At 37.5% G+C, this 23,325-nt stretch overlaps 1 protein-coding gene across 1 annotated transcript in view; it reads left to right on the plus strand.

Moving 5' to 3' along the window:
- LOC112045149 (ubiquitin-conjugating enzyme E2 R2) overlaps positions 1-23,325 on the plus strand; it is a 49,772-nt gene that overhangs the window by 18,495 nt on the left and 7,952 nt on the right. The window contains exons 3-4 of the mRNA XM_024081234.2: positions 18,707-18,939; positions 23,128-23,242. Coding sequence (XP_023937002.1) covers positions 18,707-18,939; positions 23,128-23,242 — 348 coding nt within the window. The remainder of the gene's footprint in view (positions 1-18,706; positions 18,940-23,127; positions 23,243-23,325) is intronic.

Genomic DNA, 23,325 nt, shown 5'->3' on the forward strand with positions numbered 1-23,325 from the left:
TTTTTATTACCAACTTTTCTCAATTCGACCGTATATATTTTTTTTGTTACCTAGAAAAACTTCCTTCTCGAAACACCTCCGAATGCCGTCTTTTGTAAAGCACGGACACAACTCTAACGTCGAGTGTCATACGCCTTTATGCCACGGTAAAACCGCTTCTGTGCCACTTGACACACAAAGAGAGTAAAGTGGCGTCTTTTTACTAAACCTTTCTATAACAACAGTTTTTAATTCAAGAAAAAACTACCTGAAAATATCGTTACTTTGTGAGACAAATGGTTCTGTAACTTAGTTTAGGATTTTTTTTAAAAGGCAATCCGACATCCCGTTGTTTTCGCCCGCGTGGTTCCCGTTCCCGTGGAAATACGGGTTAAATATAGCCAATTTATAATATACTAGCTGACGCCGCGCGGTTTCACCCGCGTGGTTCCCGTTCCCGTAGGAATACAGGGATAATATATAGCCTATAGCCTTCCTCGATAAATGGGCTATCTAACACTGAAAGAATTTTTCAAATCTGACCAGAAGTTCCAGAGATTAGCGCGTTCAATAAAACAAACAAACAAACTCTTCAGCTTTATAATATTAGTATAGATACAAATTTATAATATATATAATATATACAAATAACGTGGTTTTCTACTGGTAAAGGTATTTTCAAAATTGGTTATGTAGATCCAGATATTTCCCCCTTCAACCTCACAAAATCTACCTTTTTATAATACCTATTAGTAACTAGCGGACCCGGTCCAGCTTCGCTTTGACTTATGTGCACTTCTTCCCTACCTCTACCCCACCTCTATACTACCGCTTCCCTACCCCCTAGCGTACATACACCTACCTACCCTAAAGTCGCCCAATTGTTTTGCCTTCTCAAAACCTCTCCATTAACACTTGAACTTTATGTTATGGTATTAAAGTTCAAATTAACTTAAGTATTATTCTCGTTCGCTCGTATCGTATATTATGGGAGTAAAGTAAAGTTTATTTAAGAATTTTTCGTACTTCAAGGAGTATTATAAAAAAAGAATTAGCAAAATTGGTTCAGCTGTTCTTGAGATTAGCGGTTAGCAAACATTTAGCAATTAATTTTTATTACTAAAGAAGTATAGATGAATGGTATTTAAACTGCCTCGTCGATCCAGTAGTTCGATCGTAATACGGAGTCATATAAAGTTACTATATAACTTCGGATGTCTTCGGTTCGAATCCTGAGTCGAGCTATTAAGTACAATGTTATTTTCTTCTTGAAAATTTTGCAGTAAAAAATCCCGGTCTAGTGTTCTCTCGGACAGCTTGTAAAACCATCAATATAATTATCGTTAACACCTGGTAGAGTTCGTTGAACAATTTTACATTACTAAACTGCCAACTCGCATTGAAGCAGCGTGGTGTGTCTAATCTCCATATCCCCTATCCTATAAGGACGAAAGGCCTGGCCTTTTGAGCCGATTATATACGGTAAAGAACTCTTAATACCTATAAACATTATGAGAGGGATGTAACGTCACGCAACCTTCAACCCACCCATGGTCATATCACCAAGGCCTTTGTGTCTCAAAATATTCTAACGCGCTTGTTCCGCAATACGCACGTTTCCTTTTAAAACGCTTCCTGTTTAATAAATTTGCAAGTTAAGTATTCATTTGCTTGACGTAAAAAATAATATCTACTACTATGAATGCAGAGGATATCCTATGTTCGGCTCACTGTTGAGCACGAGTCTCCTCTTAGAGTGAGAGGGGTTAGGCTAATGAATGGTCCATCACGCTGGCTCAATGCGGATTGGCAGACTTCACACACGTAGAGAATGGGGATGATGACTAGGTTTGAATATATTGATTTTTATGATACATTCGGGTAAATAGGGTCAATGTTAACTAATTTATACATAAAAAGCAAAGATTGTCTGGATATTTGCAAAATAAATGAGATTATAAAATTTCAAAAACTATTAAATTTTTTTTATCGTAATTAGAAGAAAATTTATACAGTTTTAGCTTCCTTACATTAAATGTGACATTTTTTAATATATGAACTATAAAGATAAACGCACAAATAACAAAGATATTAGTAATTTTGTTTGAACGCGCATACAAATCTAACGATCATTACATTGCCTATGACGTCATTTTTTCGAGCCATTTTGTATGGGGCGTTTTTCAGGGATCCGCGGCAGCGCCGCAAATCTGACTCTTTAAATCCCTGTAGCTCCGAAAGTAATGATCTCAGATACCCTGTTCCTTTTACAAAATTGCTTTACTATTAGTATACTCTTAATTTATATACAATTTAAAAAACTGTCATCATCCCTATTAAGAAACTTCTCTGGTATGCAGGTTTCCTGACGATGTTTTCTTTCACTGATTGAGTCACGTAATTTTTAATTTCTTAAAATTCATTCACACAACTGAAATGTTGGAGGTGCATGCCCCGGACTGGATTCGAATCCACACCCTCCGGAATCATATCCACTGGGCTATCACGCATGTTTATTTTAATAGGTTGATAATAAAGGCCAAAATAGTTAATAGGTTAGCAGGTTGGGTCGCTAAATAAGACTGACATTGATGATGAAGATGGAAATAATAATTTTATGGCTATATCAACAATGTATTACATTGTTTTGAAACAAAAACTCGCAGTGGAGGTCAAGACACGCTTTCTTTGTAAAGCCGTTCTGTGAACTGCCGTAGTATTTTTAGTCGAGGGCGACGCACCGAGATCCTCACTTTGTGCTCAATCATCGTAATAAATGTTAATTCAACATTAACCATTATTTTGACGGCCTCCGTGGCGCAGTGGTATGCGCGGTGGATTTACAAGACGGAGGTCCTGGATTCGATCCCCAGGTGGGCCGATTGAGGTTTTCTTAATTGGTCCAGATCTGGCTGGTGGGAGGCTTCGGCCGTGGCTAGTTATCGCCCTACCGACAAAGACGTACCGCCAAGCGATTTAGCGTTCCAATACGATGTCGTGTAGAAACCGAAAAGGGGTGTGGATTTACATCCTCCTCCAAACAAATTAGCCCGCTTCCATCTTAGATTGCATCGTCACTTAGCATCAGGTGAGATTGTGGTCAAGCGCTAACTTGTAACGAAATAAAAAAAAAAGAATTGACCATGTTGGATGTCACTGACGGAATCAGCCTAACCCACCTTTTTAGTTTATCTGGCTTTCATCATTAATTATCAGCCTATTTTTAATGTCCTACTATAGGGTCTGACCTCCTTTGTGGGAAAGGGGATATGGAGCTTAGACCCACCAAGCTGCTGATGTTAAATCCATTAATATAATGACCGAGGCCGACGGCTTAACGTGCCATTTCCGCGCTGAGAATTTTAACTGATTTTTTTTTTCAACGAACAACAGGATTCAAATCGAGCCAAAATGTTTTCAGCCATGATGTTCTATATTTTAACTGTTTCATGGCATCACGTTAACACGTTAACCTTAACCAAACGTAGTTTGACGTTTATTCCTTTAGTGACATCGTGACGTCACAAAATTGACAACATTTTTGAAGTTTGTCAAAAATTTAAAAAGTAAATACATAATTTCTAAATTAAGTTTTCTATGAAATACTTAACTTTTACTAAGATATCAATATACTTCAACCCATTTTCTTCAGACCCCTTTAATAAATATTGTTTAATGTTTAATATTAAATTTGAGTCAACTACCCTATTAATTCTTATAAAAATATATCTTTAGAGAGATGGCTTAAAGATGGATAAAAATGTGCGCGAGTGGTATTATAAGGATTCCGTTTTTGTACTACGTATGTTCGGAACGGAACCCTAAAAATTGACGCTAATAGTAGGAGTAGAACTAGGACAGTGGGTCGCGCATTTATTTCAATGAACAATGTTTTGCATTAGTATTTCTACTGAAATATTTTTGATCAAAGCCACATTGTCATTGCTGTAGCCATATTTGACATTTCACTTTGTAAGGCCTACTTTGGAGACATAGACTTTGGTTTACCCCCACTCCTCCCTAGCTAGGTATCCAGTTATGAGTTAGAGTAGTATAGAAAACACGGGAAAAGTTTTCAGTTTGCCTTAAATACTTACCCAAAAATACAGACCACTTTAGTTGTGCAGCTAATAATACGTAGGTATGCCAGTTATACATATAGTTAGAGGGCGCTGCTGTGCGCACGTCAACATCTTGTCTGCATTTAATTGTGTTTTTAAAATATAAAAAGTACATAAACAGTGTTAAAAAGTAATTTAATGTGAAGAGTTTTTGCCAGTGCACGTGAACAAACGTTATCCAAGTGAAATACCGCTTAATATCAGCAAAAACAACAAGACAAATATGTAACTATCAGTGACAGTTTATCATAATAAATCAGTGACAATTCAAAACAATAACAGATTTTGTACCAAATAAGTAATTCAAGTGATATTTTGTGACATTATTTTGACTAATTAGTGACAATACCGACAAATAATAAAGTGATTTTACGAAAACATACTTGTGTGATGACTCATAACAAACCGAATTGACGGTTTTTAAAAAACTCCTACTGCCACCTATTGACGAGTATCCGTACTATGAACTGATCCAAGATATTAACCATTGATACTTTGGCACCTCACCGCTAGATGCCGCTGTCAATTTAAAATAAAATATTGACTGCTGACAAGTTGGTACTCGTGGTATAAATATTCACAAAAATGGAAGAAATGATGAAATTACTGATGGAAATCCGAGAGGATATGCGGTACCAAAAGCAAGAGATGAATAGAGTTCAGGATAATTTGCAAAAACTTAATGAAAATATATCACAAAAGTTTGAAAATATGGAACTAAAAACAAAAGAACTTGAAGAAAAGTTGGAAAAACAGCAACAATGTATGGACAGATTTGAACAACAGTTAAAGAGAAGAAATATAGTATTTTTTGGACTAGAAGAAAATGAAAAGTACTATGGCGACCTAGAAGATATTATATTAAATTTATTGAACACTACTATGAAAATAGCTTGCGACAAAAGAGACATTGAATTAGTCAGAAGATTGGGAAAACGAAATGGAAATACTAGGCCGGTTGTACTATCTGTAACTACAATGGGTTTAAAAATTAAAATTTTAAGAAATAAAAAATTACTCAACGGTACAAACATTTACTTAAAAGAAGACTTTACCTCTAAAGTTCTTCAAAAGAGAAAGGAACTGCAAGAAGAATTTATTTCTAGAAGACAGCAAGGCGAAAATATTATTATGAAATACGATAAAATAATATCACTGGGTAATAATAAAAACTATACTAAAGATAAAGTTATCAACCAAGAGAGTCCGAAGTCGCGAAGCAACAAGAGAAAGCCACTTTCTTCTCCCGAAACTCTACCGATGCGCAAAAGTACCTATTATGCTCATAAAAAGAGTAAAACCATTGACTCCTATATGACATCAAATACTACTCTATCGAGCTCTACAATAGTATCGCCTCGAACTTAGCAACGAAAGGCCTCTCTCCTTCCAATATATAAAAACAGTGTAACAAACAGTATCTCTCCCAAGCCGGCTGGTCCCCGAGGGAGCAGTAGACCTTCACCCTCCATCCAACATCACCATCTATATTACATTGCTACATTTAATGTGAGATCTCTTGTAGGAATAGGCCGCCTAGAAGAATTAGAACATGCCCTACAAAATATCAAATGGGACATATTAGGAATATCGGAAGTTAAAAAAGAAGGAACACATATCATAGAGCATGACGAATACATATTACTTTACACAGGAAAGAAAAGTGGAAGTAATGGGGTAGGATTTATGGTAAAAAAGAAGTTTAAAAATAACATAATTGACTTTATGGCAATTTCTGATAGAGTCGCTAGATTGGACATACACATAGAAAGCATTTCAATGAGTATCATACAAATCTACTCGCCAACTGAAAATTCATCTGAAGATGAACTAGAGTGTCTCTACAACAACATTGAATTGGCCCTCGAAAATACTCTATCGAAAACATACTTAATAGGAGACTTCAATGCCAAGATCGGGTATGCCAACTCAGAGGATAACACTGTTATGGGCCCATGGGGATATGGAAATCGAAATAAGAGAGGATCAAGACTTATTAATTTTTGTTTTGAAAACCAACTCTACATAATGAATAGCCACTTTAAAAAGAAACCAAAACAAAGATGGACGTGGAAATCGCCTGATGGTCGTACATTTAATGAAATAGATTTCTTTATTACCAAAAGTAATGATATATCCTGCATCCGTAACATGGAAGTAATTAACACCTCACACCCAACTGATCACAGATTAGTCAGAGCTACTCTTGCCGTTACAGAAAAACATCGCAAGCACAGAAGAATTTTTGGAAAACATCAGTCAGGATACCAGCCAATTGAATGCGAACACGTAAAAAATGCCTTCACAGAACTATCAAAAACACTACAAACTACAAATGACATACAAAAAACTTATACAAATCTTATAAATACAATCCGAGAAAGCATTAATACATTGCCGGATAGAAAAACGGAAAATCGAATTCAATACTACGTGACAGATAAAGTGAGAAAAATGATTTCAGAAAGAACAGAACTCAAAGGAAAATTATTTAAAACAGACTCTGAAAGAAATCGTTTAAAATATCTTTATAAAAAAATTAGAAAATCCTTAAAAACTAACAAAGAACACTACAAATTAAAGATATTTGAAGAGGAATTGAGCAAAAAGAGATCTGTAAAACGCGGAAATAAACGTTTAAATAACACGAAAGAGTGGATACCAACTTTGAGAAACTCATCCGGCGCCACTACTACAAACAGAAACACCATTATTAAAGTAGCTACCGAGTTTTATCAAAATTTGTACAAAACGCCAGTCGAAATTGTAAATAACTCACCAATAAGAGATAAGAATATAGTTGAGATCCCTGTATTTCTCGAAAGTGAAATCCGGCGCGGAATCAATTCTTTGAAATGTATGAAAAGCCCAGGAGAGGACAACATAACAAACGACACTATCAAAGCAATTTCCGAACCACTGACTCCTATATTAACCGAACTATTTAATAACATTTTAGAACAAGAAAAAATACCAGAACAATGGGAAACCTCAATCATAACCTTACTTTATAAAAAGGGAGACCCCCAGGAAATTAATAACTATCGCCCCATTAGCTTATTACAAGGGTTATATAAATTATTTACAAATATAATACTCTATAGGCTAAAGGGAGAGTTTGAGATCCACCAACCCCGAGAACAAGCAGGTTTTCGAAGAAATTACTCTCCCTTGGACCATATTTTTACTCTTCGTCAAATCATGGAAAAATATGTAGAGTACGGAAAAACTATGTATTTAGCATTTATTGATTACTCCAAAGCTTTCGATTCCATTTTTTATGAATCCTTGTGGAGTGCTTTGAGGAGTCAAAACGTTGCTGAAAAATACATAAATATCCTTAAAGAAATCTACACGAAGAGTAAAGCAATAGTGAAACTTGAAAAGAGAGGGAGACCTTTTGAAGTAAAGCGAGGAGTAAGACAAGGGGACCCAATCTCGCCCAACCTTTTCACGGCTCTCCTAGAGTACATCTTCAGAAAGTTAAAATGGACCGGTTTAGGATTAAGTATAAATGGAGAATGTTTAAGTAATCTTCGCTTCGCCGACGACATAGTTTTACTGGCAAGAAGTCACGATCAGCTTGTACATATGATTAATACTTTAGATTCCCGCAGCCGAGAGTGTGGCTTACAAATGAATTTAGAGAAAACTTGCGTGATGACAAACAGTGACCGATATAAAGTTTCAGTGCAGGACAACGTGATTAAATATGTGGATGAGTATGTATATCTAGGTCAGAACATATCCTTCAAAGGACATTATGTCGATGAAGTCGATAGGCGGATCAAAAAAGCCTGGGCTGCATACTGGTCCTTAAAACATATATTTAAATCAAATATGGATGTTAAATTGAAGAAACAGGCAATGGACTCTGTAGTAACGCCAACTCTTTTATACGGCTGCCAAACGTGGCCGATCACTAAAGAAATAATTCATAAAATACAGGTTTCCCAAAGAGCCATGGAAAGGAGCATGCTAGGCCTAAAAATAAAACATAAAATAAAAAATAAAATAATAAGGAACAAGACAAAAGTTATAGACGCGGCCAAACTAGCATGTCTCCTAAAATGGCGCTGGGCTGGACACATAACAAGGACAACGGACGGGCGGTGGACAGAAAAGGTATTGCACTGGTACCCACGTGACGAGCGCCGGTCGAGAGGCCGGCCGCGACGACGCTGGCGCGACGACATCGTAGACACAGCGGGGACCACTTGGACAAGGTTGGCGAGAGATAGAGATACATGGAGAAGGATGGAGGAGGCCTATGCCCAAAAATGGGCGTTCCAATAATTAACTGACATAAAGAACTGACATAATATTAACAATGACGAAGAATTTTTCTGACATAAAATATTTATTAACATTTAAAATTGAAATTGACATGTTTAAAATTATTATCAAACTTATAATGTACAAATTGGAATTGACATGTTTAAAAATTAATACTAAATTTATTATGTATAATGTTTTGCAATTACTTTTATATTATTGGAAATAAAGGCTTTATTTATTTATTTATTTATTTATGCCAGTTATAGTCTATAACATTTATTATATTAGTAGTAGTAGAGGATAATCTCTAGATCTACTGAACCTATTTTGAAAATTCTTTTACCACAAGAAAGCCACGTTATTTGTGAGTGTCATAGGCTATATTTTATTGCCATATTATCACGGGAAAGAGCACGCACATAAAAGAGGTGATGCAACTGAAAGGTTGATCTTGGCCTCGTATGTTTAGAGATATGACTGTTATTGCTTATCAACCGATTTCTTGGAAACCATTTGTTCTTACTTGGTTTATCCTTCCCATATAAGAGTACAAAAGGATGATGATGATGATGATGATGATGATGATGATGATGACGAGTTTATAAGTATTAGTACATTTCAAAGGTTTCAAGATCTGTTTTATTATAGATTCTATATTTTTATTTTTATAGGATTACAAGTCTTTTCATAGAAATACATTTAAGGAAATTGCGTGTGTAAGTTAGGCTTTTAATGGATATTGCGGGTTGTGTTACCATAACTTGGCAGGCTCTTACTTACTGTACGTATAAAATAGTTGCCTAGACAAGTTTGTATCTCCTTACAGGACCGTTAGTAGTCTAGAAGTTTGGTTACTTTCACTGCGGCTTTGTTTCGCACCTAAGAGTGATTTCGGACTAGCGTATTTTTTTGCGCGTATACGGTCGGTTCAGCATAAGCGCTGAGACGCGCGCTACATTACGTGCTTAAAAAAACCGTGACTCGCGTACACGGGCATATTTCGGCGTGTTCGCTCGAACCGTTGGTGTCGTGTTAGTATCTGTGGGAGGTGTCTTTTGCAACTCGCGCTTTTACGAGCCTAGAAGCGTCAAGCGTGTCAACGCTCGTACGAGTTAAGCGTGTGCCAAAAGGCGTGCCTATATGCGCTTCCAAAAACGAGCTCATACGCGCGTATAAAACGCTAGTCTGAAACAGCTCTAACCGTATATTGTTAGATAGGTATATTATAAGTGTGTCACATATGTCGTTAACATACATAGTAAATATGAAATGTAAACAGCAATATTAGCACTTGTTTTTTTTAACGAAGCAGTTATTTCTAATCATTGGTTGCCAAGGAAATCTAATCTTCTAATATACATATAAAATTCTCGTGTCACAGTTTTCGTTGCCACACTCCTCCGAAACGGCTTGACCGATTTTGATGAAATTTTTTGTGCTTATCCGGTAAGCACAAAAAAAGTCCGGTAGTTGAAAATTGGTATCCAGCTAGGTAATTGTGTTCATGTTGAAAACTGAAAATTTCAACTAGTTGAGCTTTTTTTCCAAATTTTCAATCTATCTTTGTATGGGTCACAGAATAGAGAATGGTACAGAATGAGTTTACAAATATTAATAAAAGTGCGAGTTTATAAACATTAATAAAGTGCCTGAAGACGAAAGTCTTCGATCAGTGCGTGTTGGGGTCCCAAGGTGCTGGAATGGCGACCCTGCACCGGAGAACGCAATGTTGGTCGACCCCCCACTTCGGTCACACGGGCCGAAGACATCAAGCGGGTTGCAGGGAGCCACTAGATGCTGGCGGCTCGAGACCTTTTTGTTTGGAAGTCCATGCAAGATGCCTATGTCAAGCAGTGGACGTCCATTGGCTGATAATGATGAATGATGATGGATATTAATAAAAATAACTCGTATCTTATTTCGTTGGTTTTTGCAAACAGTTATCAAAATATTTAAACATAAGACGCCATTTATCTGGAAATTACTGATGCGACACTTTGGGTCGTACTGCCTCGAGAATGTATTAGTTTTTGAATGTGTATTTGGCTGCGTCACTGCCATGTTGCGTGCGCTCTATCTGCATATTATTCTTTATTCTGTGGTATGGATAGATAAATAAATAAATCTTCTTGTATTTTCAAGCAACATGTGCAATTAGATCGTACGCACTTCCTGATTACATACTTCATGTTGTGCATGATAACAGACTATTGCTATCATATTGCTATAGATTGCTATCATGTTCTTCAATCTATCCTTATTGCCTATTTTGCCCTTACTACGTATTTCCTGTATTCTCGATCTGTTGAGCAATGTTCTTAAATGGCACAATCGAGTTTTGTCATACTCGAATCTATCCTTTGTTGCGATCGACTCTATTGTAGTCGCAATGCCTATCTACTAACACCTGCTATTATTTCCATTCAGTTTTAAAGAGGCCAATTTAACGCTTGTGCACTTGACAGTAAATTGACAATATTTTTAGAACAAGAGCTGATTGACCAATCAACTTAATTTCAAATTCAACTGTTGCTGAATGAATTACTATTCAATACAGCTTGTCGTATACCTCGTTGGTTCAGTGGTTAGTGTAGGCGGTGCTTAGCCGGTGTTGTCTTAATTTAATCCATTTCTGACAGGACCACATGAAACAACACAGTCTGCAAAATCTAAATCTATAAGATATTCTCACATGGCTTGAATTAATACATCACCGGCTTAGCACCGCCTTCATACTGATCAGCAGGTAGAACATATTATGATGTTATTTTTCACTTTTTAGTTTAGTGGGTACGTTTTTAGGTTTTGAAGTCGGTTGTATTTTTTTTATTAAAATTTTTATTATAAATTAGAAGTTTGATATAAAAACGTATGCTATTGCCTATTAACGTTTTAATCCATTACCCACCATTACTAGTAGTCATATTTGGTACTAAATTATTTTATCTGTCAATGCTTCTAGCTATCTCATTACAATTAACTATTAAGTGATAAAGTAATCTTACTAATGTGAATGAATCCTTTGTCTTATCCAACTAAAATATTAAGATTAGAATAAGAGATTGTTGATGTTTTCCGTTACGGCATACACATACGATGATAAAAAATACAACCGACTTCAAAATTATAAAAATGTTTTTACTAAACTAAATAGCGAAAAATAACATCGCATGTGATACCTTCTCAGTTTGCTCAGTGCGATCAGTTTGAAGGCGGTACCAAGGTAGTGTTGTGTTAATTAAAGCCGTTTCTGAAAAAACTGTCTGAAAATCCTAAGTCTTTATGATTTATACGGCTTGAATTGGATTTAAATGGTTTTGACAGTCAGAAGAATCTAACACAGAACACTAACGAATCAGGGGCTTTAGCCATATGGCACGTCGATTCTCTTTCTACAAACGAAACTAACAAAATGTATGGGAATGACAGATACGATCGACAACTTGATCACATGACCGACCTGTCAATAGTGAATGTCATTCCTATACTTTTTTAAATTTTCGAAGCGTTAGCGTTTGTAGAAAAAGCACAAAGAGAATCGACACCACAGGGATACTGCCCCTGTTCAGATCGAATTTAACAGTATACTTATATTTATGTATGTTTGTATTTACGTAATGTTCCTCTGTAGCACCTAATAAACTATTCATCCAATAATGTTGGATTAGGAGGCAATCGATTCGCTATTATAGCCCGGGTAACATAGACTACATTTAATCGACGACAATTGGAGTCAAGGTTATCTTATTATTAAGTTTCAGTGTTTTTTCTGCAGTCGGGGTCCTTTTGTATTGTTTCTTCTTTAGATACGGAACACATGAAATACAAAGTAACATTACATTCTTGCTCAGAAAGTTATTAAACCTTTTCCGTATGTCTAATATATTTGTATGGCTTACGTAGATACTAGATAGGAAACCCGAAACACATTCATGAAGTTGGCTATGAGTAGATGATAGGTGGGTTTGTTATGTCGGACACGCTTTAATGGACTCTCTATACAGGGTGCTGGGGCGTATTTTCCATAACTCTGGGGTAATATTCTTTACCGAAAATTAATTAAAAAAATGTTCAAATTATTAATTAATTAAGTAAATAATATTTTTTTTTAATTAGATCTTATAATGTGTCCCTTAGACGCATCCTTATAATTATGACGTAGCCAAACTTGGAAATTTTGAAAAGCAAGGATAGATAAAGGCGTGTGTTACATAGATAGTCGGAATTATTTCAATTATTTTTTATGAAAACGTATTTTTTTTTTTTAGTTAAAAAAATATTAGTTATGCAGTTCGGCTCCTATAACTGGACTCGCCGACATCTTGAAGTTATAGAAAATACTCCCGAACACCCTGTATAAACCCTAATTACTAATTAGAGGGAATACTAATAATATCGAAATTATATGGCAAACATTCTTTAAAAATTATATAGCGTGCCACTGTATGCATAAATTTCTGTGTCGTATGGTGTTTAAGAACCTAAATGCTGGTTAAATAGTTTTTCTTTTGTAGCTACTAGTATATATGTATAAGGAGATAGCGGAAGAAGCTATAACAGGTAGGCACTCGAAGCGGTTTACCTCCACAATGTGCCCTTGGTCTGTCGATGTCATTTTTCTAGTGCAAATTATTCAACCGAACACTGTTAGGGTGATGTGACCTCGTTGTGACAGTGAATATCAAACAGATTGACATTGACAACCTCTCCGTTGTGGTTCCGTTCTCAACAATGATGTCCTGGGTTCGATACCCAGTCTTGAGTCAGTTTAGAAATTAATTTTTTCTAATCAAGTCACCGACATAGCTCAACGAGTCGCAAAGATGAAATGAGGCACATAGATCGAAAAGCTGATGAACGATGGGGTCCTAAGGTGCTTAGGGACCCCGCACTAGAAAGCGCAGTGTTGGTCGACCCCATACCAGGTTGGCTGACGACATCAAGCGAGTCGCAGGGATTCACTGGATGCGGGTGGCTCAGTATCGTGATATTTGGAAGTCCCTACAAAAGGCCTATGTCCTGCAGTGGACGTCCATCGGCTGATATGTTTATGATGTATCAGATTTGGTGTATGTAGAATGAACTTGTACCTTGTCGAAGTAAGCACGCACTTGCATTTTAGATTGCATCTCCACATATGATCAAGCAGGATTTAACACACGGGATATTTAATTTCTTAAAAAACACATAACTGAAAAGTGCATGCCCCGGACCGGAATCGAACCAACGCTCTCCGAATCGCAGACAGGGATCATTTCCACTGGGCTATCACGGCTGTTACGGTATTTCTTACATGGGGAAATCCTCGTGAATACACGTTTGCCACGGAAAAGCAAGCAGGTTATGTCTCGTACCGACTAAAAACCTACAGTGTTACAACCCGTTCTATCGGCAACTCTACCCGTTTAACCCGAAAACCTAGACAACTATACTATTAACAAGTTATGTAAAAAATATAGGTATAATACGAGGACGATAAGTCTATCTCGACGTTTATTACAAGTCATGATTTTCTACCGATTTAGCGAGTTTACCGTTTGGCTATTAGGCTTTCTAATTTTTTGTACATGTCGTCAAATTCATTAACCATTAAGTAATATACTTAAGTGCGTTTGGCGATGGCTAACAAACAATCCAATCATGATTTCGTGAAAGCATGACTTTGACTAGATCTTTTAAAACCTATATTTTCTGTAAAACAGTTCTTCAATGACAATCAGTATTTCCCCAAATTTTATCATAATGAGTTATTATAATAAATGTGTAAAGAAGCGGGCTCAGTGGTTAGGAGGAGGATGAAAATCCACACCCCTTTCGGACATCGTACCGGAACGCTAAATCGCTTGGCGGTACGTCTTTGCCGATAGGGTGGTAACTAGTATACGTACAACAAATCTTTCCCTACAATGATTCTAAATCTAAAAGCCGCGTATTACATGACTGTTGAATTGAAAAAAAAAACGGCAGGAAGGCAACAATGGACTTTACATAACGAGCTGGTTATGCACCGCCACGGAATCTGAGCTCGAGACGACTCACCGTGAAGCGATAAATTGTAACTAGATTTGATTACCGCACCGATCTGATTCATTGTTATAATAGAGCTAGGCGGTGGCGACTGGCGTGCGTAGTTTTTAGCTAGAGTAAGCATTCATCATCGTCGTCATTAACAACCCATATTCGGCTCACTGTTAAGCACGAGTCTCCTGGCCCGCTACGCTGGCCCAAAGCGGATTACCAGACTTCACATACCTAGAGAATCAAAAAAAATCTCAGATATGCAGGTTTCCTCGCGAAGTTTTTCCTTCACCGTTTAAGATACGTGATGTTTAATTTCTTAAAATGCAAATGTTATACAACTTAACAGCCACAATGTCCTACAAATTGCGCGGTACATTATCTCTTTCCGACGCTCAGAAATTTTTATTTCCTGGTAACTCAGTTAGCTACCAGATTTAAGAATTTTCGAAAATAAAAAAGCTGTTCGTCTCATTCGATAAAGGCGAAGCTACTCACGAAAAATTAGCTTGACAGTAATCAGTTGTAAAAAATGTTCTATGGATCCCGTACGTTAAAACAATATGTGACCTATCTATCTACTACTTTTTTTTTTTTTTTTTCAATTCTTTATTCAATTTTATAAAGTTTTACAATAATATTAAAACTACGTACCTAAATATCTATAACTACATATTATAAAAATTAAAAAGAAAATATACTAAATTTAAATTATATCTAAAGGCTCAGGCGTCGTAGAATTCGTCCGAATCGACTATCATAGGTAAAGTGCCCAGGAGGCTGGCAGTATTGCCACGTTGTATGGCAATACTAATTCTTTGGCCTAAATACAGGCCAGCCTTCTGGTCACGGGAGGTGTCGATTAAACGCTTTGCAATTTCTTTGTTTCTACTACTTCGTTCTATATTAATCGATAAGTTGAAAACGTAACTCAGTGATCAGTCTATTATTGAAATCACTTGTATCGTAATAAATGTTCAACAACTTCCTCCAAGTGCAGCGAGCGGGCTTACTTGGCATAAGGTGCGGTTTATTAAGAAGTAGAGAGGGCGGAAACTTGGCAGCTTGGCAACAGAGACATGTCACTATTATAGACCAAGTATGGAGTTACACATTGGACTTGGCATAATATCGCGTCAGGTTTCCGCTGCTACACAGAATATTTATTTGTTACGAGCAATGACATTTTATACTATAGACATTTATGTACGTTTATGATACGTGTCTACAAAATCACCGCAAAAAATGATACTTTAGCTACTCCACTGAGCGCACGTATGCACAATTTTGCGTTTAATTCCATTATTTAAGTATATCGTGTCTCAAACGTTGAAGGAAAAACATCGTGAGGAAACCTGCACATCAGAGAATTTTCCTAATTCTCTGCGTGTGTGAAGTCGCCATTCCGCATTGGGCCAGCGTGGTGGACTATTGGCCTAACCACTCTCATTCTGAGAGGAGACTCGAGCTCAGCAGTGAGCCGAATATGGGTTGATAATCATACCGTTTCTGCACTTCCTGAATACACAACTCGACATTTGTATACAAACAATATTTAAGTATTATTTGTTTAAATAACTTTCGTTGTTTACTATGCGACTTATTGAAATTAAAAAAATTTAGCCGCTTTTGTTCGCCTCAGTTAGGACGCGCTAGTGACATATGTCTATTATAATATCTTTGGTTAAAAGTATATTCATTAGGTACTGTACGATAGTATCTACCTAATGAATATACTCCTAACCAAAGATTATCGCCCTTGTCCCGTTTAGGTTGAGTTATTTAGTTGTGAAAAAATAACAAACAGACAGACTTTATAATATTAATATTACTTTATAGTATTAGTAAGTACGGATTGAGAGGAATTTTAACCAGTCGCAATACTTTTGTTATACCAATTCCTGTACCAACTCATTATTATATACATACACATAAATGAAATGTTTTTATTTAAAGCTAAAACTATTTCCGCTTCGATTTCGATAGAGTTCTCGAAACAAGAAATCTATATTGGCACTAGTCGCATTTTCTCTATTAGGACTTATTAGGTTAAGGGTGCTTTCCCATCAGAGATGTGCTTAAAAAGCACCCTTACTCTATACTACCTAATGAGAGAATCGTTCCCCTCAGAAAGTTCTAAATAAAATTCCACGCGGACCAATTCGCGGGCGTCTGCTAGTAAAATAATATATTTTAGACTGTTCCGGCATAAAGATTGACAAAATCTACATTAAACCTCGGGCCTGATCTAGTCTAATTATATTCTATCGAATGTTATTTTCAGCCAACGACCGGACTTTTTAGATAAATCAAGATTTTTTGCTCCTTGCAACCTGCTTTTCGATTTCAAGCTCTGTGGTAATCCTAAATAGTCCGAGTATCGAAAATTTGTTGTGCGATACACAAGCGTTACTGCGATATAAATTATGTGAATTTATATGTGAGGGCCAGAATATATCAGCCGCCATCTTATCTGATTCATGAATCTGTCATCGATTTTTCAACTGTTTTCAATAACAAGCCGTTTTGTGGAAAAATAAAATGCGACACAAACATCTCAGAAAATATGTACAAGTTGATACATTTATATTATACTAGCGGACGCCCGCGACTTCGTCCGCCCTTAGACCTCTTTAATCTAGCCCTTACAGTAGTATCGCTGTAAAAATGGAGTAACTTATCCCGTTTTCCTAACATTTCCCTTCACTGCTCTGCTCCTATTGATCGTAGCGTGATGAAAAGTATACTACAACCTGCCCAGGAGTATGAAGAATAATTGTACCAAGTTTCGTTAAATTCCGTCGAGTAGTTTTTGTTTCTATAACGAACATACAAACAGACAGACAGACGAAAATTTTACTGATTGCATTTTTGGCATCAGTATCGATCACTTATCGCCCCCTGGTAGTTATTTTGGAAATATATTTCATTTACAGAATTGATATTTCTACAGATTTATTATACTTAAATAGAGATTAAACTGTTTAATGTTAGCCGCACCCACACTGTCCAGTGTAACCACATGCCTGCAGCGCTGCTGGCAAAACTCATCGTGTGTTCATACAAGCCATAAAAATATGTATGTATTTCAGACAGTGCTTAAACATGTAGTTCTCTCAGAAACGGCTTAAATTAACACATAATCAGCAGGTAGAAAATAATAATATTATAATGGTATTTTAGTCTAGTGGGTAGGTACGTTTTTTGAACGTTTGTGTCAAAGTTAAAAAAAATACTGTAATTTATACTTCAAACAAATATAATTCGACACCCAACCCAAGGAAATTCTCTTTTTCACTCAAGAGATAGGTAATTTCACGTGTGTCTGAAATGAGCAGTCTTGCCAGATAGACAACAAAGTATAATCCTATAAGGTTTCCTTTTTTCCCTTTTATGCCAGCGACTGACGATCAAGTAATCTCACATGCCTGCAGCGCAGCAGCTTGACAACTCGCGATGTGCTTGACATCATGCCGATCGCGGCCAACACACGATGAGTTTTATCGTCAAACCGTTAGCGCTGCAGACTTGTGAGATTACTTCATCGTCAGTGGCTGTCTTTAGTGATGGTAGGTACGGAACCCTTAAAACTAAAGAAATTAGGAGTTAATATACCTAACTGCAATTTCAAGCAATGTTTTAGCAATCTGTTTGATACTGTGGACATGGCGTGATACACAAAAGTGTAGTTGTTGTTAGACAATGAAGCCTTCAGGCGCCAGTCGAGTCGTCTGCAAATTATTGTTAACAATCTCGTTCAATCTTCTTCGCTCCAATCTAGCATGAGCATTGATCACGCAATATACTTGTTATAGATGTTCTATTTCATGAAATCAAGGCCTACTGTAATAGGCAGCTAAAATAGGCTGATAATAATGAAACGTGTCCCTGAGAAAGAAGGGCAACAAAGTCTTACAATAGTTCTGTTATTTCCTTTTGATGTATGCAACCTTAAAAACCGACATCTTTATATCTTAACTAGTAGGACGTCCGCGACTTCGTCCGCGTGGAATTTAGTTTTTCAAAAATCCCCCGGGAACCATGGATTTTTCCGGGAAAAAGTAGCCTATGTGTTAAAAACATCCAAACATCAAAACTTACATCCAAACATCCATACAAACTTTCGCGTTTATAATATTAGTAGGATAATGCACAAATTGTGGTGCCACACCAACACTATGAACTAAACCAGTACAAAAAAAATCATACCCATTTACATGGGTACCCTTAATATATTCGTGAATCTTAAATATTCGTGAATCTACGGGAATAAACAGCCAATTAATACAAATATATCATGTCGTTTCCAGAACGGTGACCTCTGCATATCCATCCTGCACCCGCCGGTGGATGACCCGCAGTCGGGCGAACTGCCGTGCGAGCGTTGGAACCCCACGCAGTCAGTGCGCACCGTGCTGCTGTCCGTCATCTCGCTGCTCAACGAGCCCAACACCTACAGCCCGGCCAACGTAGACGCCAGCGTCATGTACCGCCGCTGGCGAGAGTCCAAGGGCAAGGACAAGGAGTACGAGAATATTATAAGGTAACTACACCCGCCGGTGGACGACCAGCAGTCGGGCGAGCGCTGGAACCCCACGCAGTCAGTGCGCACCGTGCTGCTGTCCGTCATCTTGCTGCTCAACGAACCCAACACCTACAGCCCGGCCAACGTGGACGCCAGCGTCATTTACCGCCCCTGGCGAGAATCCAAGGGCAAGGACAAGGAGTACGAGAATATTATAAGGTAACTACACCCGCCGGTAAACGACCAACAGTCGTGCGAGCGCTGGAACCCCACACAGTCAGTGCGCACCGTGCTGCTGTCCGTCATCTCGCTGCTCAACGAGCCCAACACCTACAGCCCGGCCAACGCGGACGCCAGCGTCATGTACCGCCGCTGGCGAGAGTCCAAGGGCAAGGACGAGGAGTATGAGAATATTATAAGGTAACTACACCCGCCGGTAAACGACCAACAGTCGTGCGAGCGCTGGAACCCCACACAGTCAGTGCGCACCGTGCTGCTGTCCGTCATCTCGCTGCTCAACGAGCCCAACACCTACAGCCCGGCCAACGTGGACGCCAGCGTCATGTACCGCCGCTAGCGAGAGTCCAAGGGCAAGGACAAGGAGTATGAGAAAAACATAAGGTGGACGCCCACAATCGCACACTTAAATGAAACTTTTTTTTTATAATATTTCATTTTAAACACAGTGGTCTTCCATCGGCTTATAATGATGATGATTAAATATATCCTTATCTAGTCCGCGGAGAAATACCACCACTTGGTTGGGATATAAGTAGACACGGTATACGTAGAAGGTCTTCCTCGGGTCAGGGACTAGATTAGACTGGACTAGATTGCATTTGACGGCATTTCGGGAGAAGTAGCAAAACAAATTAAACAAAATTCCGAATACTAAATGGTGCTAATGCTATTTGAAATATAATGGTACTATAGGTAATACAAGTTTGCACTTAAAATAATTTAGATTAATGGATTGACTAATGGGCGCTAAAGACAAATATTGTTTAAGTTTTAGTTTCTTAAATGCATATCTGTGTTATTTTTGCTATTAAGGCATATTCAAGTATTTTCATTCTTCATATATGTATACATATATTTAACTCAATGAACTCTCAAATTATCGCCACAGTATACTGCACTGCCGTTGGCGCATTTCCAATTTACAAGGACTTGGGAAAAACATGCAAAAACTTTCGCTTTGTTTGTTACTGCGAAACCATATCATGTATTTATGACGTGTACCACTTCCTATTCTTTTGATATATACTCGGAGCATTCAAATATTAGCCTCTCTGATTGTGTAGTTGCTATAGGCTGCTTATTGGGACCGCAGCTGCGGTATATGGGATATAGGCAAACGCAAAAGTTCTGCCAAAGTCGAATCCATGGGCTAGAACAACGGAAGATGAAGTGTTCTTCTAAGGATGTCCTTCCGTGAGAGTCGGAACCTCAGGATTGAAGGACATTTGTTTTTTTTTCAATACCTTACCTTTTTAAATATGACTAACTAGCGGACGCCCGCGATTTCGTCCGCGTGGAATTCAGTTTTTCACAAATCCCGCGGGAGCCATGCATTTTTCCGGTATGAAAAGTAGCCTATGTGTTAATCCAGAGTAAAATCTATTTCCATTCCAAATTTCAGCCAAATCGCTTCAGTAGCTGCAGCGTAAAAGAGGAACTAACATACTTACACGCTTACACACAAACTTTCGCCTTTATAATATTAGTATGATAAGCCCTATCCCACTAGTCGGAAAATACTATTAGAAGGGGGTACGACAATAGTCCAGCGGGCAGGGATCCGAACCATGACCTCTTGGTGACGAGTCCGAGCCCTTTACCTTCTGTCTGAAGTCTGAGACGTCTGAGACTCTGTCACAGTAGTGTACAATTCTTAAAAGAAGACTCTCATTTTAAGGGCTTTAATTATTCGTTACTGATTGATGTTAACGAAACAAACTATTTTTATTTTATTTATTTATTACCGGTGAGCTATTGAGCTTTATTACATTGGAATTGATGGACTTTGGGATGGGTTTGTGGACTGACTGAGATGAGTTTTATTAGAATTCATGTCTTCGGGACACTACCAATTATCTTTAATACACACCAAAGGCCTGTACACCAAAAACTTACACAAACATGAACATGCCTATCAAAAGTATGAGTCGGTCTTGCAAGTATGAGTAGGTACATTGTAGTCATGTCAGTTATAAAGAAGCCTTACCCACTATATCGATTAATCTCCATAATCCAGAGTCTTACCAGCTCAGCCTATGTGTGAAACATACTGAATGACCATGTCCTAAAAATAACAGTAGGAATACTCATATTATAAAAAATTGATAATAGGGGTAGTCCTGTTCCTAATTGTTGTTCATTTACTTCAGACACAAATAGTAGATTAAAATAGTAATAAAATAGTTTTCCAATTAATATGCATATTAAAAAGTTAATAAGTTAAAGTTCAATAATCGAAAACGAGTGTCCAAGATCACACTCTCCTATTTGAAATTGCTAACACTACAGTTCGTTTCATGTAGGATGGTGCGGGTGACAGTTTGTTTCGATGCGCTTGAAAGTTTGCCGCGATTCACATTAATAGTACGTATTATGAACGTCATACAGGCGACTGTCACCCATGTTATCTGAAAAACACTTTACAAGCTAGAATTTAAAACAATTTCTACCTATACAAATAAATAAAATTTAACTGAATGTTGGACGGGACTTTTGTTGGTAAATAGTTGATGTTTTTAGGAGTAAAATAGGCTATATTTTATATCCGTATTTACATGGGAACCGGAATTATACGAGGCGTCTGTTAATAATAAGTAACAAAAAAAAGGGACCCCAAAACCCGGAAAAAATTTAGATAGTTTATTAGGGTTTGAGTAATCGCAGTGATACAAACAAACATACATTATTTTATTAATAACATTTAAAAATGACGTGAGTTTACCAATACTTAAAACCGAAAATTCCGTTTATTTCCGTGTCACGAAGCGCAAATAACTGCTAAAGGCACGTCCCCAGTGGGCACGGTGTCTTAAAATCCGCGAAACCTTGACCCTGATATTTCTGAATAAACCTTTATAGCAATATTTAGCACTAAAACTCGTTCGCGAATTCTATTACGTTCAGTGGCGGATTACAAAGGAGAAACCCATTTTCTATACATATTCCCTGGTTACTCTGGTTTTCGGTTTCCTCCCGATGTTTTCCTTCACCGTTTGAGACACGTGATATTTAATTTCTTAAAATGGACACAACTGAAAAGTTGGAGGTGCATACCCCGGACCGGATTCGAGCCCACGCCCTCCGGAATCGGAGGCAGAGGTCATATCCACTACCCACTAGGCTATCACGGCTCTCTGTAACTAGGCTTAAGCTATAGGTATTTGCTTGCCGAACCTACATTTAAATCCGTTTAGTAGTGTCGGAAAAACAGACAAACAAATTCTCGTATTTACGATATATACAAGATCATCGCGATGTTAACTCATAAATATATTTTGTTGTTATACTTTAATTAAAATTACGGCTTCAAGTGCAAGAAGCAATTCTTCACGTTGCAATTAGTAAAACCAATTAAAGTTTACAAACATTGCACAACAGCCTGCAAAAGAGAGCGGTGTTTGTATTAATTAACATAATTATTAACAGTGATTGATCACTCTTCACGTAGCCGAGTCGTAACAATGTTTAGATATAAAAAAACATGACAAAATATAAATTAGTAAAACAAAATGCGCTAAGTATTAAAATTGAACATTTTGCAAAAGATGAGTGTACTCAATTGTTAATTAACAGTCTCTTAAAAAGTTGCGTTAACACATTCGTTGCGGTACGAGGTCAAATGACCTCGTACGTCTTGCGTCTTCAAGAGTTAGGAGGTCGATGGACCTCGTACCGGACCACATAAAGTTCTAGTATGATGTCAAAGAACCTCGTATCGCACAGAAAAATCACCTGTCACTATAGGTCCTTACGTCCGATAAAACTGATCGTGTGTTTGTCGCGATCGGCTTGATGTCATGCACATAGCAACCAACACACGATCAGTTTATCTGCTGTCAAGACGTTACCGCTGCAGGCTTGTGAGTTGGCCTGGTTCTGTTGTGGGCCGTTAATATAGGCTGATAATTGATAAGAATGATGTTTATAGAATAAGCAGTGCCTAAATGTTATCAATTATATTTACAGGAAACAAGCTCAAGTGGCGCGCATGGAAGCAGAAAAGGAAGGAATAGTAGTACCTCTTACATTAGAAGACTATTGCATTAAGACACAAGTCAAGTCGTCGACACAAGAATCTCAGGTAAGCAGATATGATCAAATTTTTACGTATCATCTAATGGCTTCAAAATGCAACTTTTAGAGACTTGCAGTCAATCCCAATAA

This window comes from Bicyclus anynana, chromosome 20 (assembly GCF_947172395.1).
Source record: "Bicyclus anynana chromosome 20, ilBicAnyn1.1, whole genome shotgun sequence".
Lineage (NCBI taxonomy): Eukaryota > Metazoa > Arthropoda > Insecta > Lepidoptera > Nymphalidae > Bicyclus > Bicyclus anynana.